The 20,207-nt window shown below is 40.3% G+C and overlaps 1 protein-coding gene across 2 annotated transcripts in view; it reads right to left on the bottom strand.

The window, feature by feature from the left end:
* Positions 1 to 20,207, bottom strand: part of RBM44 (RNA binding motif protein 44) — a 444,878-nt gene that overhangs the window by 305,379 nt on the left and 119,292 nt on the right. For both annotated transcript variants that reach the window (XM_077448311.1, XM_077448312.1), the window contains exons 6-7: positions 6,977 to 8,139; positions 6,730 to 6,776 (exon numbers count right to left, since the gene is read on the bottom strand). In XM_077448311.1, the coding sequence (XP_077304437.1) occupies positions 6,730 to 6,776; positions 6,977 to 8,139 (1,210 nt within the window). The remainder of the gene's footprint in view (positions 1 to 6,729; positions 6,777 to 6,976; positions 8,140 to 20,207) is intronic.

Below are 20,207 nucleotides of genomic sequence, written 5' to 3' on the forward strand. Positions count from 1 at the left end.
ACCAGACCTTAAGGTATTACCAGTATCACCACTGGGAGAGAGACTCTTGTCTTGGACACACCTGTCCCAACTGTTGTAGAACTTGAACTGAGTAGATTCCCCTGCAGCGTTCCTCTTGCCACTATCCTATACCTGGAATATGTATTGCAGATGGAGACAGCACTTGTACTGTCCCAGACAGAATGTGGTACATCTCTCTGAGTCGGCTGACCGCTGGTGTCGCCCTGGTGGTTTATACATACATGCCTGCAAAGGAATTTACAGACTGAACCTACAAAAGGTTTGACCTATAATCCAGAGCAAAGCATACTGCCCAAAAAATGACCAGCTATTGGACAGTATTTTCTCCCATGGAGAGCAAGCCAACTGAACTGTAGCCAGCCTTAAGTCAACTTAGAGAGACTTGATATCAGTGGTTATCTTCCAGATTCCTGAAAAGGAACAATATCAAGCACCAATCTTTGCTCTGCAACACCCCAGAAGCAGAGCCTTTCCGGCAAAGCAATGCCTGGATCCTCAAGTTTACCGACAGGGAATGAACCCCTACCAAGACCTGGAGTATGGCTGTATGTAGAGAAAACGTGCTTTGATCCAAACGCAGCTTCCTTCTGTAGAAATATATTGGAGGAACCCCTGGAATTGACTGCTTCTTGAGCAAAGAAGAAGGTATTGATGAGTCTGGAAACAAACCGTCACATGAAACCTACCTCTTGCAGAGAGGTTATCACTGAACCATCTAACCTATCTGAAAGCAGAAGGATGTTCAGCGGGTTGCGCTCTTAAGACAGACCTCATGTTCCTATTTGACTTTGTAACTGCCACCATTTAATTGTCTCACAATAATGAGGCCATAACTTCTGCTCCAAGAGTAAATGTAAGACTGATGACTCTGTGACAGACCCCCACCTTAAGAGGTGCCCTTAACCAGTTTTCTGCCAGCAAAAGATGGAATAAACCAGCTCTGACACTGCCCTACATCTTCCTGGCCTGAGATACTCTCAAAAACCCAGAAGCCTCAGATGCTTCCCTCACCCCGGTGGTGAAATAGCTTACAGCATCTGGTATCCCAGGGCAGTCTCCCATCTGTATACTAAATAGGCTTGATCCTGTTTAGGCTTCAATCAACTGAGATCAGGCATGAACAAGGTGATATGGCTGCAGCATGATGAAAAATTAATGCGCCAGGACACACTGCAATGCCAAACACCACAGTGGTTCAGATGCACCCGAAACCATTGTCCATCAGGGGATGTGGATACCTGCCACATCACTGAACCTGGCAGTGGTGCTCCTGCTTCCTCCAGCTGCCTTTCTTTTTTTGGAACCGTTTTAACTTGTATAAACAGGTATCCCAATAAACAGTCCTCCGAGGATGCAGGCCTAAACCAATGTTGGTTTACCTCTATACAAGCCCTTAGGTACAGTATGCAAGTACCTAGGCATGCAAACATGCCAGGTATACAAGTGCTCTTGCCATTCATGCATTCATGTATGCCGTACAGGGTCAATAGGCTCATACAGGTGTACCCACAGGCAAACAAGCACCCTGGCAAATAGGACCGCATGCACATGGGCCTATGTAAATAAGTTCACAGGTAAATACTCCTGAAGAAAACAAGTACATATGTATACAGCTTAACGTAATAAACATGTGTATGCAGTACAAATGAAAACAAGCCGGCATGTGTTTAAGCAATATACTTCTATAGAAGCATGTGTTCATGCAAATATGTATTTGGGCAAAATATGAAAGTGTGCGTTGTATACACCCATTCATGCTATGTAGACATGTATAAATATGCATCTTTTTTCAACCATGTATTATGTGCGATCATGTACTTTTATATGATCCAGCATCTACATGGGACCCAGCATTTTTAAGCGAACAAGTATCCTTATGCGATCAACCAGCTTTATGTGATCAAGCAGCTCTAAGTGATCAAGTATTATGCTACCATGGGGGTTATTCACCAAGGGCAAACCCACCTTGCACTACAAGTGTACCTCAAGTGCACTCGGAAGTAAAGTCGCCAGAGATCCGAGGGGGATACGCAAGGAAAATAAACTGCATTTTAGCCTGCACATGATTGGATGAGAAAATCAGCGGAGCTTCCCTTTATTTCAGATCTATCTCCTAGATTCAGAGCGACTGCACCCCAAAGTTGATTTTCCATCCGCAAACAACCCATGTATCCTACGTGAACATGTATATTCAAGTATCTTTATGCAATCAAACATCTTTAGGCGACCATGCATTTTGTAAAATCATGTAATCCATACAAACATGTCTAAACACGCATCTGTATGCTAACATGCATCTTTATATGATCATGAATAATCAATGTCCATTTATATAAACATGTCAAAACCTACATCTTTATGAAAGCATTAATAACCATGCATCTCTATGCGATTATGCAAACATGAAAATGTATATTCTTGTACATTTCTGCAAACACGAATAAACATGCATCTTTGTGCATTCATGCTTAATAAACCATGCATTGTGTGCAACCATGATCTTGTATACTTATATAAAACATGACAAAAAAATGCTTCTTTGTGCAATCATGCATTCTTGGGCAACCGTGCATTTTTAGCAACTGTGCTTTCCCACAACCATGCGATTTTAGCAACCGTGCTGTTTCAGCAGGTTTTGCAAGCACCTGCTTAACTGAAGCTGGGCCCAACTAGACCTGCGGGATCTAGCCAAGCACATTATATATATATATATATGCACTATACTGGAGATATACCCACGTTTTCCCAAACATGTATATTTAAACATGCATTTAAGTAACTAGATTGCAAGCATGTATACTACGCTGCACCTGCTTATAGAGCAGTCAACACTTTAAAGTGAACTGCTAACCATCCAGGGGTGTTTTAACTTTCAGATGTACAGTCCTCCTGGATAAGCAGTAAATATGCAGCATAAAATCATGACTTGTCTTCACATAGTTCCCCATAACAAGTACTCCCACTTTGTTAGTATCTTTAGGCTGCTGATATGTCTCCAGAGGCCAACCGAACCTGTTGCCACATTGCATGGCCGCCCTTCCACTTCCTGCCTATATAAAAATAGGCCATACTGAGCAGGCCTGCGCCCTCTAGTGGCTGGAGGATAAACCACAGTCCACATGAGTAAGAGTAGAACAGACAATCAAATTTCTCTCTATTAAAAAAAAAAAAAAAAAGAGAAACTGCAAACAAATGCATACTCACCATTCCTGCTGCAGGACTCTGAACATAACAGGAGTCCAATGTTCACCCATCATGGCAAGCTTTGTCATAAAAGACCTTCAGAGACTGGGTCCCCCTCAATCTGGGGTCCACTCCACTGAACCTGTATAGCACCCTGCAGGAAAGCACCTTGCTCAGAACACACACTTCATAGGGCCCAGCGCCGTAAGGCTGCATTACAGGCAAAACCTCAAGGAATCTTCTCTCCTTCCCATGAGGCTCGGGTACCATCCATTTTAGCCTTCATGCCACAAAGCCCTTTACTGGGACAATCAATCATTAAGTTTTGAAGAGCTTCAAACAGCCATAATCATCACCTTCAACACACTGGCAAAAAAACAAGAGGTACTTCCAGTATGAGAGGAGTTATATGGGGTGAACTTTCTGTCTATTGGTTGCCAGTGTCCAATCACCTATAGGAGATGTATAAAACAGATAGTCATTATTATGCTGCTCTGTGTCTCGTGATGTACGATAAAGAAATAACACTTATTTCAGCATGAAAGGCACTGTCACAAACTGACAGGTGGAGAGCAGACAGGAGAGAGCGGTTGATGGAGGCACCTATACTGACCATGGTGTCAGGGCTCAGCAGCCATGATGAACCATGATCAGTTTACAGAGGAGGATAGAAACTGGCAGGATCAGCCAGGTATTTCAGGTGTTGAAGGGGGCCAAACTACACAGCACAAGCACTGTACTGTATAACAAGCTTTAAAGGGACAGGGCCCTTTTTTTTTTTTTCCTAGGTTAACAAACGCTTAAAACCGACAGATAGGCTAAGTTCACATATGTGCAAATTGGATGTAGGTTTCTCTGCATCCAATTTCGTATGACATGCGAGTGTGACCGGCTCTCAATGAAGCTGACTCACACTGGTTTAGGGTGGCCGTAGAGCGGATTGCAAAAGGGTCCTGTGCGTGTTTGGATCTGGTTCAGGTGCAAATTCAGGTGAAAATTCAGACCTGAACCGGTGAACAGACATGTGTCAGATCCCAGGCACAAACACGTGACTGCGCATGTGTGAATCCAGCCTTACAGTCTTCGTTCCCTCAATGTAAATAAAGAAATTAGACCTTGAAGTCATTTTAAACTCTGTCCCACAACTTTGTCCCATGTAAATCAGCATAAAAAACCCTAATGAACACTGCTTGTAGATATCTCCATACTTGCTTAGTATTGTTGTAATCCTTTTTGTTCTTTAGAATGAAGTCACTGAGCATGCCCATATCTTCCCTGATTTACGGCACACTGTCTATTATCAGGACTTCCTACAGCACAACACTGAAATCCCACGAGACAGCATAATCACTCAGTTTCCTACTACACCCCATGTGACCATGTGACATCACATGAAGTGTAAACCAGTGCATCGGACAGAATTACTGCAGTCTTCTCACCGGAAGCTGATAAGACTGACCTAGGCAAACACTAGATTATCGGCACAAGTAAATGCTATGAAATAAAACAAGTCAGCGATAAGCAGGGTTGCCATAGAAACACTGGATTGAGAAGGAGGCTTGGTTAACAGTACAGGAAGTGCTCAATGTAAGGGTAGAATGCACTCTACTGTGGACTCAGAAGACAATACTTAAAATGGCGCTGCCTTATCCCTGGGAACAAGTTTTTTTTTTAAGTTTCTTTAACCACTTCAGCCCCAGACCATTTTGCTGGTCAAAGACCAGACCACTTTTAGCGATTCGGCACTGCGCCGCTTTAACTGACAATTGTGCAGTCGTGCGACGTGGCTCCCAAACAAAATTGACGTCCTTTTTTTCCCACAAATAGAGCTTTCTTTTGGTGGTATTTGATCACCCCTGTGGTTTTTATTTTTTGCGCTTTAAACAAAATAGAGCGACAATTTTGAAAAAAAAGCATTAATTTTTACTTTTTGTTATAATAAGTAGCCCCAAAAAATATCTTTAAAAAAACAAAACAATTTTTTCCCCTCGGTTTAGGTCGATACGTATTCTTCTACATATTTTTGGTAAAAAAAAAAAATCGCAATAAGCGAGTATTGATTGGTTTGTGCAAAAGTTATAGCGTTTAATAAAAATGCCATAAAACTATCCCCAATTTTGTAAATTTTTTTTTTTACTAGCAATGGCGGCGATCAGCGATTTTCATTGTGAATGACATTATGGCCGACACATCGGACATTTTTGACACATTTTGGGACCATTGTCATTTATACAGCAATCACTGCTTTGTAAATGCAGTGATTCCTGTGTAAACGACACTTGCAGTGAAGGGGTTAACCAGTGGGTGGCAGTGTAGGGGTTAAGTGTTCCTAGGGGTGTGTTACTAACTGTTGGGGGCTGGGCTTTGATTAAGTCAACACTGATCTCTGCTCCAATCACATGGAGCAGAGATCAGCGTCACTAGTTGCTAGGCCGAACGGGAAGATGCTGTTCCGCCCCGTGAGACGATCGCGGGTATGTCCCCGGCGATCGAGTCCGCGGGGAACACGCGACCAGACTCCCGGGGGTCCCAACCAGCACACGAGCGCGCCGCCGATGGCAGGGCGGCAAATTTAAAAGGGACGTACAGGTACGCCCATTTGCCTGCCCGTGCCTGGTTGGGAACCGGTTAAACAGGAAGTAATATGCGATTTGGGCTGGATTACAGTGCCTATAGTTTGATAATTACTTATCATAATTGACTAAATGAAAAGAAGCATCAGAGTGAGAAAGTTTACTTCCTCTTTAAAGCGGGACTGCACTGTGGAAAAAAATATTAAAAGCCAGCAGCTACAAATACTGCAGCTGTTGACTTTTAATAAATGGACACTCACCTGTCCCGGGGTCCAGCGATGCCGGCAGCCGAGGCCGATCGATCGCTCGGCTCTCGGCTGCTGCCGCCACCATTCGAGGTGAGGAAATCAGGAAGTGAAGCGGCTTCACTTCCCGGTTCCCTACTGTGCATGCACGAGTCGCGCAGCGCAATAGGAATTGTCAGCGCTGTCTCAGACCCGTGTGTGTCCCAGCAGACAGCGCTGAGGGACAGGAAGAAGCATAGACTCCCATGAGTCTATGCCCGGAGGTGGGTGTAAATACCTGTCTTTGACAGGTATCTGCACCCCCCTCCCCCCTGAAAGGTGCCAATTGTGACACCGGGGGGGTCCGAACAGCGGAAGTTCCACTTTAGGGTGGAACCCCGCTTTAAGTGCATCTTCAAAAATCAATGTTTCGTTTTGGATTGGAAAGGGATTGTTAGAAACCTTACAGTTGTGAACAGGAAAGGGGAGAGAAAAATTTGAAACAGAAACTTTCACAACAGAACTAATTTTTGAAAGGTGGTTTACCCCCACTTTGGAGAGATTTAGTCTTCGTCTGAGACAGGAATCTCCCCAATGGGGGGGGGGGGGGGGGGTTGGTTCATTTTAATAACAGGGATTTAAGGTAGCAATTTTTACTAATAGCACTAACACAGAACAATAGTTACTAATGGCTTTGTTTTTTTTCACAGTATTGTTAGACAACTTACCTCCTGCAGTCTTTCATGTCTTGGCAGTCACCTACATTTACTGGACCCTGAAAAACAAAAAATTACATTTTAGTAACCCATGAAAGAAAGAATAAATATGGACGTGCAGAATGAACATTAGCTAAGATTTTTTTTTTTCAGATCCTGATTAAAATGGCTATATAGAACAGACCATCTTCTGTGTCTTGGTGTATGTTTCGCCAAGTCTCCCCCCTTTCATTATTAAATGTGCATAATCTAAATTTACCTGAACAAAAATTCCAGGAAAAGTTATATCTGTATTCACATCCATTTCCTGCCAATCTGTTCCTTTGGTCTGAGTTGCTTTATCACTGTGACAATTGATTACGCAGGAAAAATCTGTATTGCAGGACACATTCCTGTGCTGCTTGGCTGTCATCTCAGGACGGTTATTCATTTCAACAATCACTGCTCTTGGCAAACTGCTAGATTGCACATCTGGGGATGAAACATAACATTTTTTTGGGCTGCACAAGTAATTGCTGGAAAGATCTTCAAGAGCTTCTTCAAAAAGACAAGATTCGGTATCACTATGGTCATCAAGCGAAAAGAATGAACTAGATCTACTGTAGCTGCCACTTTTAATAGACAAGAATGTTTCATCATCACATATTTCACTAGCTGAACATTCTTGATCTATTGGTTTTTCAGATTTGCCCAGTAAGGGTTTCTGCTGCTGACAAACATTTTGGCCATCTTTCTCCAGCAGTTCTTGACTAGGATCTTGAAAGTCTGAACATCTCTTACTTCCAGAAACAATACCTTCCTTTGCAAACTCAGTGTGATCAAAAGGTTTCCATGTTTCAGTAAAGTTTTTTTCCCATTTGTGGGATATTTTGTCAGGTTGTACATAACTACTTGAAAATATATCTGCAACGGTAACCTGATTGGAACCATCTATGGGTTTTGCTGAACTGCAATGTGCCTCAACATGTGTGAGGTTTACAGTCTTATTGTCACTATAATTTCCTGTGCCAAGATTAGCAGATGACGAATCATTCATATGCTTTTTTTCTTTAAGAATTTCTGGTTCATTGGGCACAGCCTTATTCTCTAAAACCATGGAAGCACGTGCTGTATATTTATACTTGGAGATTTCACTACTTGCTTCCTGCAGTTTGAAACAACCGGCTTGATCAAACCAAACATTCTCCTTGCAATTAACCACTTCCCGCACAAGCTCTCTAGAATGGGTACTTGCAGCTTCATGGGTATACAGCTCTTTAGAGCACACCACAGTGTAGTCAGTGCTTTCTGAGTGATCCATGATGGGATTGCAAACCTCAGGGTAATCCGTGTTGTATTTATGATCTGTGTTTTTTGGATTGTCCTCTAGGGAACAGCAACTGTCTTCACCAGACCTGGCAAACCAAGTTAAATCAGGCTCACCTGTTTTAAGAGAAAATAATTAAAAAAACATTTAGTAATTATTCTCACTATTACTACAGGTATTTATATGGTACCAAATTATGCGGCACTTTACATATATATTGTACATTCACATTGGTCCCTGATCTCAAGGTGCTTACAATCAGAGTCCCCAAATCGCATTCTAAACACACATACTAAGCCAATTTAGAAAGGATCCAATTAACCTACCAGCATGTCTTTGGCGTGTGGAAGGAAACTGAAGTACTCTGAGGAAACCAGAGTACATGGAGGAAACCCACACAGGCAAATGGAGAATATGAAAACTTTGAAGATAGTGACATGGTTGGGATTCAAACCAATGACCCTAGTGCTGCTACGCAGAAGTGCTAACCGCATTGCCACTGTGCTGTTCAATAAGCAACTGTATTTAGGAACCCTGCACAAAAAAAAATTTAGTGTTCAACCCAATTAAATACGGACAGAAATCTGGGCTATTCTATTGGGGGGGGGGGGGGGGGATATAATGAGCTAGTTACCAACCAAGTCTGTATGCTGTCCTGGACAGATAGCCACAAATAAATTGTGACAACTTTTCACTTTCAAACTGGCACATGCCTATAAAGTGGTCAGGTCTGTTTTATACTTTATAAGTACCAAATTTATACTTTATAAGTAACGAAGCCGGACCAATATGGAGTATGTAACAATATGGGCAGTCCTATACAGTGGTGATTTTTATCTTTTGTTTGCCCCATCAAGACCTCATTGCCTATCAGACAACCCTGGTTCTCGCTCATCTTCTGTGTAAAGCCAAAATTAATGCAAAAGGTGGGTAAAATCACTTACAAGCAAATAAAATGTGTCATTATAGTTAAAGTGTATGTAAACCCGATTCATGAAATTTTACCTGGGCACATATCTGTAGTATTTACTTATCTCTCTCTCCAAAGCCCTAAGTCCAGTGTCTTTATGCTGCTCCGTTCTTCTGTTATCAGCATAACTTCTGACAACTTCTCTGCGACCGGAGATAAAAGCAGCTGGAAATTTGTGTTGGGATGGGTGCTATATATAGACTAGCAGAGAGCTGGTCTATTCAAAGCACAACTCTGCATGTTTCTGTCTTCTTCTGCCTATGGGGGGCGGGGGGGGGGGTGCCTTTCCTACAAACAGTGAGCACACTGTGTATGCCAAGACTCTCCCCCCCCCCCCCCCTACCCACCCACACAGCTGAAACCGGAAGAAAAAGATATAAACGCAATATTCACTTTCTAAACAGTATATAAAGCTGAAGACAGCAGATATACAAATAAAACTTATATAGGGAGATTTGTTTAATCTCTGTGTATCATCTGAGGCTATTCATTTCACTGGGAGGAGAGGGTTTACATCCACTTTAAGATATGCAATTTAAATTAAAAAAAAAATGATATTCTGAAACAACTAAAGTTTTCATTATCTTGGACATAAACCTTGAGGGTTATCTGATCTGTGAGGGTTTAACAACATCTTCAATAAGGGAAATGGGATGTATAAATGTAAATTTCCAGCTCTAGTAAGTTCTTGAAAGGTATGAGCGGAGAAAAAAAAAAAAAAAGGAATTTTGACTTGCCTCTAATGCCAGATCTTGGAGTACTAGTACAGGACAGGGCAGGGTGTCCCTCTAATGATAGCTTGTAGGAAGGACAAAGGGACTCATTCTTCCAAATAGAAGCTGTAGCTGCTAACAGCCCTGACAGCATATATATAGAAGTATACATATATATAGTGCGCTTAAAATAAACCAAATGGTGTCAGGATAATATAAAACCCGACTAGTGAACAAAATATACCCAAAATACATTGAGTCCATGAATACGTCAAAGAAAGTACATTGATGGGGGGGAGGGCGGAATCCAATATTCATCCACCGTCATCAAAGAAGGGAAGAAGAGGAGGTGCATACCCTGTTTCCCCTAAAATAAGACCTACCGTGATTGTCTGTGTTGGCTGCAATATAAGCCCTACCACCCAATTAAGCCCTACTCTGTTTCCTCAAAAATAAGCCCTACCCTGAAAAGAAGACCTACAAGGACTTTAACTAGGGCTTATTTGGGGGGTAGGGCTTTTATTGCAGCTATCATCGACAATCACACTAGGTCTTATTTTAGGGGAAACATGGTAGGAGTCCACAACTGAATGGCGTTTCCACTTTGTGAGTGGGTTCCCTTACCAGAACTGATGGACCCCCCCCCCCTTAGTGGCAAGGTCATATGCATAGATGTCCTTCTGCGGGGACTAGTGGAAATCCTCAGTCACCAGGATCTCGATGCTAGGGTTAAGCTTGCCGGCTGTTTTATGTACTGTGTTGGTGACTCAGCTTGTTGTGCTCTTAACAATAAAAGTCTTTTTATTATTGAATATACTACACTATTGGAGGTTCCCTTCCTTTCTTACACTTATGGCCTGAGGGCTTATAAGTGATATTTTTAGAGTGAAATTCCTCCTTTTTCTCATTGCCGACTGGTGTGGAAACTGGAACCTAGCATCGAGATCCCAGTGACTGAGGAGATCCACTGGTACCCGCAGAGGGGTATCATCTCTGGATGCGCATATGACCTTGCCACTAAGGGTGGTCCATCAGTTCTGGTAAGGGAACCCACTCACAGAGTGAAAACACCATTCAATTGGGGAGTCCAATACACCTCCTCTTCCTCCCTTCTTTGGTGATGGTGGATGAATACTGGATTTGTTCCCTTTTCCCACCTGGATTCTGCCCAATCAATGATCAATGTACTTTCTTTGAAATTTTCATGGAATTAATGTATTTTGGGTATATTTTGTTTGTTATATATATATTATATATACACATATACATACAGTGCCTTGCGAAAGTATTCGGCCCCCTTGAACTTTTCAAACTTTTGCCACATTTCAGGCTTCAAACATAGATATAAAATTTTATTTTTTTGTGAAGAATCACCAACAAGTGGGACACAATTGTGAAGTGGAACGAAATCTATTGGATAATTTAAAATTTTTTAGCAAATAAACTGAAAAGTGGTGCATGTAAAAGTTATTCGGCCCCTTTACTTTCAGTGCAGCAAACTCACTCCAGAAGTTCAGCGAGGATCTCTGAATGATCCAATGTTGTCCTAAATGACTGATGGTGATAAATAGAATCCACCTGTGTGTAATCAAGTCTCTGTATAAATGCACCTGCTCTGTGATAGTCTCAGGGTTCTGTTGAAAGCGCAGAGAGCATCATGAAGACCAAGGAACACACCAGGCAGGCCCGTAATACTGTTGTGGAGAAGTTAAAAGCCTGATTTGGATACAAAAAGATTTTCCAAGCTTTAAACATCCCAAGGAGCACTGTGCAAGCGATCATTTTGAAATGGAAGGATTATCAGACCACTGCAAATCTACCAAGACCTGGCCGTCCCTCTAAACGTTCAGCTCAGACAAGGAGAAGACTGATCAGAGATGCAGCCAAGAGGCCCATGATCACTCTGGATGAACTGGAGAGAACTACAGCTGAGGTGGGAGAGTCTGTCCATAGGACAACAATCAGTCGTACACTGCACAAATCTGGCCTTTATGGAAGAGTGGCAAGAAGAAAGACATTTCTCAAAGATATCCATAAAAAGTCTCGACTAAAGTTTGCCACAAGCCACCTGGGAGACACACTAAACATGTGGAAGAAGGTGCTCTAGTCAGATGAAACCACAATCAAACTTTTTGCCCACAATGCAAAACTATACGTTTGGCGTAAAAGCAACACAGCTCATCACCCTCAACACACCATCCCCACTGTCAAACATGGTGGTGGCAGCATCATGGTTTGGGCCTGCTTTTCTTCAGCAGGGACAGGGAAGATGGTTAAAATTGAGGGGAAGATGGATGCAGCCAAATACAGGACCATTCTGGATGAAAACCTGTTGGAGTCTGCAAAAGACCTGAAACTGGGACGGAGATTTATCTTCCAACAAGACAATGATCCCAAACATACAGCAAAATCTACAAAGGAATGGTTCACAAATAAACGTATCCAGGTGTTAGAATGGCCAAGTCAAAGTCCAGACCTGAATCCAATCGAGAATCTGTGGAAAGAGCTGAAAACTGCTGTTCACAAATGCTCTCCATCCAACCTCACTGAGCTCGAGCTGTTTTGCAAGGAAGAATGGGCAAGAATTTCAGTCTCTCGATGTGCAAAACTGATAGAGACATACCCCAAGCGACGTGCAGCTGTAATCGCAGCAAAAGGTGGCACTACAAAGTATTAACGCAAGGGGGCCGAATAATTTTGCACGCCCCACTTTTCATTTTTTTATTAGTTAAAAAAGTTTCAAAAATCCAATAGATTTCGTACCACTTCACAATTGTGTCCCACTTGTTGGTGATTCTTCACAAAAAATAAAAATTTTATATCTTCATGTTTGAAGCCTGAAATGTGGCAAAAGGTTGAAAAGTTCAAGGGGGCCGAATACTTTCGCAAGGCACTGTACATACATACGTATATACACACACACACACTTTTACATTTATGGCCTACCATAGTGATATTAGATTTTTTTTGTTGCAGCTATTTGGTTCTATTTTTTGGTAATGTTATACTTGTTCCCAATAGCACGGTATTAACCATTTATCTTTAGCATATACATAGGAAGTGGAAGGGAATCCTTGGTTTGTTTAGGAGTGGGGCAACAAAAGATCCTCATTGAGGTGGAAGTAATAAACCACCTTTAGTAGAAAGTTTTGGTTTCAAGATAAAAATAAAAAAAATAAAAGTTCCTTCATGACAAGCCCAATTGCTCACCTTATTAATGAGCAAGGCATAAGATGGGAGGAGAGAAAGGCATATATATGAAAAAAAGTTTCATTTTATTTAGCTGCTCATGGTGGTATGTCACACATAGATCTGGGTTTGGGTAACTTACCCATGTTGTCTATATTGGATGCCTCCAGTTATGATCTGGAGACAGTTAACAGACCACTCACCCTTCTGGGTTAAGTAAGCTATAAGAACTCTCCTAAAAATTGGAGAGTTTAGGAGATTTTGGCATTTTTGTGCCAAAGCTCCTAAACTCAACTCCATAAAAACATGTGTCCATGCACATAAAGGCTTTTACAAGAGTTTAGAGGCTGGTGTGGATAGGGGAGGTTCAACCTCCCTCTCCTGAACATGGAAGAATCGCGTTCAGGATAGGAACGTTTTGACTGAATTGTAATTTTTCCCAAAAAATTAGGTTTTGGGGTTCACAGTAATTTTCTAGCAAAACATATTGCTTTTAACTTAAGAAACAAGTGTCAGAAAAAGGTTAAGTGGTTAAACTTCCTGCATTTACACACAGTTTATCACTTTGATCTAAAGGAAAAATTACAATGTTTCTACAGATCTACTAGCACAGACAATGTTAAAAACTTGGCAGACTGGCCAGATTTTTCTTTTGACAGCTGAGTGAAGTCTCTACACTTGTTACATGAAAGAATCTAGAACCTCTGCAATAGAGATCGTGTGGGGGGTTGAAAGATCACAACTTGCATACACACACCGCCCCCCCCCCCCCCCCCCATTATGTCAGGAGAGACAGATCGTCTGTTCCTACCAAGGATGTCTCCTCCTCTAGTCAATCCCATCACGCCCCAGTTATAAACACCTAGCAGAAAACAGATTTAAACCCTTGACACCCCCCCCCCCCCCCCCCTCGAATGTTAAACCCTTCCTTAACGTCTTATAGCACTAATCACTGTATAAATATCAATGGTCTCAAAAATGTGTCAAAAGTGTCCGATATTGTTAGAATATTAAAATTTATATATGGTTTGGGTCTTTTGAGAATGATTGACTTGTTTATGTATATCATTATATATTCTAGATATGGATAAAGTGAAAAAAAAATTATATTATATATACACATACACACACACACACACACACACACATATATATATTTATGTAAAGTCCCTTTGAAGCTTCATATGCATTTCATGGGAAGCAGTTCTATGTACATTTCACATATGGCTGTAATTTAGAGTGAGTTGACCATTCACCTCCCCCATTGTAAGAGATAAGGTTACATTATTGTCCGAAGACACAGAGTTTCAGTATGATACAAGTTATTTCTTTATATTACAGTATTTCCTGATTAAGATTAGCATTACGTACATTGGATTTTAAACGTCTATAATCTATTTACTGATATATGTAGTATTTGGTTTAGAAGATAGGAAACTTGTATTGTATAAGTTAAATGGTTTAATACATGGCAGTTTTGCCATCCCAATAGAATGTTTTGATTAGAGACGGTTTTGTATTTCAACATCCTGTTGGATGAGGTGGGAGAGAATTTGCTCATTCAGAATTTGCGGGCTTTTCCTGTGGTACAACATAGCTCAGAGAAACTGTTAAACCATTCTTAATTGGGAAAAGGGTGGGGGTTTAGTTGTAGGAGTAGTAAAATACAGACAGGCTGTTTCTAGAGGGCAGACTTGCACTCCGGCACACGAGGAGAAGCTAACAAACCTTCTCACACACACACAAAGATACATTTATACAATCTTCATTTTAAGAATAAGAAACTTATCGATGCTATTTTATATTCTACATTTTGACACAGTTTTTGTAATATTTTGCTATTTTTATTATTAAATCAATTTTGGTATTTTTACACGAGAACTGAACGGATTTTCTTGGAACTTTCCTCATCAATATGAATTATTGAAATATAGTTATTAATACAGTAATAACTCAATTTCTACATTTTTGGCGAGCAGTGTCAATTTATCTGAATATTTAACTTTTTTTGAAAAATTTCTACTTTGGCTTGACGAGAGGGAATAGAAGCACAAACATTGACCATTGAGTCAAGCTTCAGAAGAAATCGAAAAAGCACATTTTCGGCATCATTGAATTGAACTTGGAAGAAAAAGAATTATCAAAATTGGTGAGACGTTTGCGCACGTGCAAGAAAATCTGTTTCTTGATGCAGTAATTTCCCACCAAGAGAGGGAACGTGTGTTACATGAATGAAGCTTATCCTACATTGGTAAGTATGAATCTTATTCATGAATTGTCTGATGAGAGTGAATTAGAATTTAAAAATCTGTCAAAGTTTGTTAAAGATGATGAATTATGGTGTTACATGTTCAATGAATACTTACAAGCTAATATCAAAATACAAAAGTCAAAATTTACTTTTAAGAAATTCAGCAAACAGGTTAGGAATTTGATTAAGTTGATTAAAGTTTATGATACAATGATATCAGGAGTTTCTGAAAAAAATGTAGTTTGTACAAAGGGGAAAACAGAGACTCAGGTATGTTTGTCTGAGCAGATAGATGATTTGCAGAGTGCAATTCAAATAAAGGATATTCAGTTGCCAGAGTTACAGAATAATGTAAAGTTTAAAACAGAGTCAAGCAAGAGTTTAGAGATTAATGTTAATGCAGACTCTATGAATGTTAATACAGATTCTATGCAGAAGTCTTTTGTACAAGATATGCAGTCTATCAAGGTTGATGACCAAGAACAGAAAGGTTTGTTTAAACCAAAATTATCTTCGGTACTAGTTAAGCGGTCCATAGGAAAATATGACCAGTAACATGAAGTTTCGCTTAAAAGAAAAATATTAACTAAAGCTGCAGTATGAAGACATATTTTAGACAAACAAAGGGAAAATGCCATTCAAAGAGTTGCCACGTGTAATGCCACACCCAGAGATGATGAGATACACGTCACAGGCGGAGCTAAAGTTTCAGAGCAGACAGGAAATGTTATTCCCATACATAGTACACAAAGGAAAACTTTGAAAGCAGAAAATACAAAACATATTTCTGAGCAATTTATTCTTTCTTCTTCAAACAATGGTTTGATTGATTTGCCTTATGCCTCAGAAGTCAAACAGATCAGTACATTGAACTGTCATTAACAGTCAATCAATATGACAAACAGTGATGAAAATGAGAGGTATGGATTACTTCCATCACCATCAGGATTTAGGGAAAAAGGTTCGGAGTCACCTCCAACATATACACACAAATATGTGACTTCACTTTTAATAGATGAAAGTGGAAGGCCATGGTTGCATGGTTTATTAAATGGTAAGAATACTAAATGGTTAATAGATTTAGGATCTGAACTCAGTTTAACTAAACACAAACTATCTGTGAATATTGATTCTCCAAAGTGTAATTTAATTGATTTCAATGTGTACAGTATTCCTTATCTAAACAATAGAAAAAGCGGCGCTGAATATAAATCCACACCAGTGAATTCAAAAATATTAAAGATAATAGACCCAATCCAGTGAACATGAATTACTAAATGTTACTACACTGTGCAAGCCCTGCCCCAAGCATACAGAAAAATTGAAAAAATTAATTAATAGTTTATATCGAAATTAATTAACACAAATTATTATATAGTACATATCACCAGAAGAATAGTGATAACAAATATATACGATCTGTTGAAAAAAAAATATCCTGTGACTAAATATTATTCAACACTAAAAATAAATAAACAAGTAACGAGAATCAAATGAATTGTTTCAAGTTCTATCAAACAATGTCCACTTCCCAAGAACATTGTTACCAACACCACTGTGAAAAGCTCCTGAGAATATAATGTATCCCAGTAATTGATTTCAATGGAAAAGAAAATACAATTGCAGTTAAAGTTTCTGATGTGACTCTCGAAATTCCCGGAATTTTAAAACCAAATATAGACATATGGTGTTGCCAAAATACAGAGAATATTTTAGGCATGGATGTGATTAGTAAATTAGATTGGATTATTGATTTAAGAAATTCTACTATATGGAAAGATTCATCTAGGCGCAAATCTATGTTAATAGATTCCTCAAAGTACAGTAACGTTGGAAGTATTTGTACAGCAGTCGCTGACATGTCTTCAGATTTTAATTGGCCACACACAGGAACCAATCGGTTAGAGCATATAAAAGTCTTTGGAGTCAGACCAAAATGGATACAGGTTTGTTTAACCACTACAGCCCCGGACCAATAAACACCTTAAGGACCAGAGGTCTTTTTACAATTTCGCACTGCGCTGCTTTAAATGGTAATTGCGCAGTCATGCAATATTGCACCCAAACGAAATTTGCGTCCTTTTCTTCCCACAAATAGAGCTTTCTTTTGATGGTATTTGATTGCCTCTGCGATTTTTATTTTTTGCGATATAAATGGAAAAAGAGCGAAAATTTTGAAAAAAAAAATGATATTTTCTTCTTTTTGTTATAAGAAAAATCGAATAAACTAAATTTTAGTCATACATTGAGGGCAAAATTTATTCAGCCACATGTCTTTAGTAAAAAAAATGTCAATAAGCGTATATTTTTTGGTTTGCGCAAAAGTTATAGCGTCTACAAACTAGAGTACATTTTCTGGAATTTACACAGCTTTTAATTTATGACTGCCTATCTTATTTCTTGAGGTGCTAAAATGGCAGGGCAGTACAAACCCCCCCCCCCCCAAATGACCCCATTTTGGAAAGTAGGCACCCCAAGGAAACTGCTGATGGGTATGTTGAGCCCATTGAATTTTTTTTTTTTGTCCTAAGGGATTGAATAATGACAAAAAAAAAAAAATTTTACAAAAAGTTGTCACTAAATGATATATTGCTCACACATGCCATAGTTATATGTGGAATTGCACCCCAAAATATATTCCGCTACTTCTCCCGAGTACGGGGATACCACATGCGTGGGACTTTTTGGGAGTCTAGTCGCGCACGGCACCCCGAAAACCAATCACCACCTTCAGGATTTCTAAGGGTGCAAATTTTTGATTTCACCCCTCACTACCTATCACAGTTTCGAAGGCCATAAAATGCCAAAATAGCACAAAACCCCCCAAAATGACCCCATTTTGGAAAGTAGACACCCCAAGCTATTTACTGAGAGGCATGTTGAGTCCATGGAATATTTTATATTTTGCCACAAGTTGCGGGAATATTACAAACTTTTTTTTTTTTTTTTGCACAAAGTTGTCACTAAATGATATATTGCTCACACATGCTATGAGCATATGTGAAATGACACCCCAAAATACATTCTGCTGCTTCTCCTGAGTACAGGGATACCACATGTGTGGGACTTTTTGGGAGCCTAGCCGCGTACGGGACCCCGAAATCCAAGCACCGCCTTCAGGATTTCTAAGGGCATTAATTTTTTTTATTACACTCCTCACTACCTATCAGTTTTGAAGGCCATAAAATGCCAAGATGGCACAAAACCCCCCCAAATGACCCCATTTTGGAAAGTAGACACCCCAAGCTATTTGCTGAGGGCCATGTTGAGACCATTGAATATTTTTTTTTTGTTCCAAGGGATTGAATAATGACAAAAAATATAAATATTTATTTTTTTTACAAAAAGTTGTCACTAAATTATATATTGCTCACACATGCCATGGTTATATGTGGAATTGCACCCCAAAATACATTTTGCTGCTTCTCCTGAGTACGGGGATACCACGTGTGGGACTTTTTGGGAGCCTAGCTGCGTACGGGGCCCCAAAAACCAATCGCCACCTTCTGGATTTCTAAGGGCGCAAATTTTTTATTTCACTCCTCACTACCTATTACAGTTTCGAAGGCCATAAAATGCCAAAATAGCACAAAACCCCCCCCCCCCAAACTACCCCATTTTGGAAAGTAGACACCCCAAGCTATTTACTGAGAGTCATGTTGTCTGAACGAAAAAAAAGAGATTGATCGGTGGGTATGCCCACCATTAGAATACCTCCCTTCATCCACCCACTTCTAATGATGGACATACATGCACCATTTATATATGCCGAAGCATGGGGGCATCCTCCCGCAAAAAAGTTATGCCGCGTACATACGTTCAAACTTTTCCATGGGCAAGCCCTCCGTCGGAATTTTGACCGTATGTACGCGGCATTAGGAGCAAAATCGCTCCTCCACCCCTTATGCCCCCATGCTTCGGCATATATGCTCTTTTTTAACTGTGGTGGTGAAATCACCTCCTACAGCACTGGAGTCACGGCTTTATGTATCGTGGGAGCAAACGCTGTTGCTGTCAAGATAAATAAATCCGCGCTGCAGCTGAATGGCGTACCTGCTAAGCAAATTATGGTTAACGTTAAAACAAAGTAACATCACAATAAAACCTTACCATACCTGCAAACCAAATGCCCAAAAAAAAACAGTAAAAAATAAAAAAAATTTTTAACACAACCTGTGCCTAAAATATATATATGCCGAAGCATGGGGGCATCCTCCCGCAAAAAAGTTATGCCGCGTACATACGTTCAAACTTTTCCACAGGCAAGCCCTCCGTCGGAATTTTGACCGTATGTACGCGGCATTAGGAGCAAAATCGCTCCTCCACCCCTTATGCCCCCATGCTTCGGCATATATGCTCTTTTTTAACTGTGGTGGTGAAATCACCTCCTACAGCACTGGAGTCGCGGCTTTATGTATCGTGGGAGCAAACGCTGTTGCTGTCAAGATAAATAAATCCACGCTGCAGCTAAATGGCGTACCTGAAAACATGAAAAATGGTTAACAATAACACAGTAAACAGTAAAGTATAAAAAATTAGGGAGAAGAGAGAGAGAGAGAGAGAGAACAATAAAACGACAACTATTTTTGGTTTTTATATTTTATATTTTTTTTGTTTTTTTTATTTTCCTTTTTTTTTTATACACTTTTTTTTGAACTGTAAACTGTAACAACTGTAACGGTTCAGGTCTCTCAAAATGCGATGGCATCTTGGGAGACTCTGTGTTAAGTGTGCCTAGCCTGTGAAATGCTGTACCCTACGCTAATACTTCACTAGTGTGTGGTAGCGTTCAAAACACTCACCCTGACAAAGACCAGGATTGCCAGGACAGCGTGGACAATAACAACGGGTGTCACGCCTAAATCCGCGCTTGGTACAGACACGACATCTTTTTTGGGGGGCTCGTTGGGTAGGGGTACGCGGGAGGACATAAGAATAATGCCTCTCATGCAGCCGGCTTACTGCATTTGGTTGGGAATGGTGAGGTGCAGAACCGTCTGGATACAGAAGCTCTGTGACAACCTCTCTTTGGAAGAAAAGAAAGGTTAAAGTCCCGCCTGA

This window comes from Lithobates pipiens, unplaced genomic scaffold (assembly GCF_037356315.1).
Source record: "Lithobates pipiens isolate NorthernLeopardFrog02 unplaced genomic scaffold, aLitPip1_a1.2 Scaffold_22, whole genome shotgun sequence".
NCBI classification, from domain to species: Eukaryota; Metazoa; Chordata; class Amphibia; order Anura; family Ranidae; genus Lithobates; species Lithobates pipiens.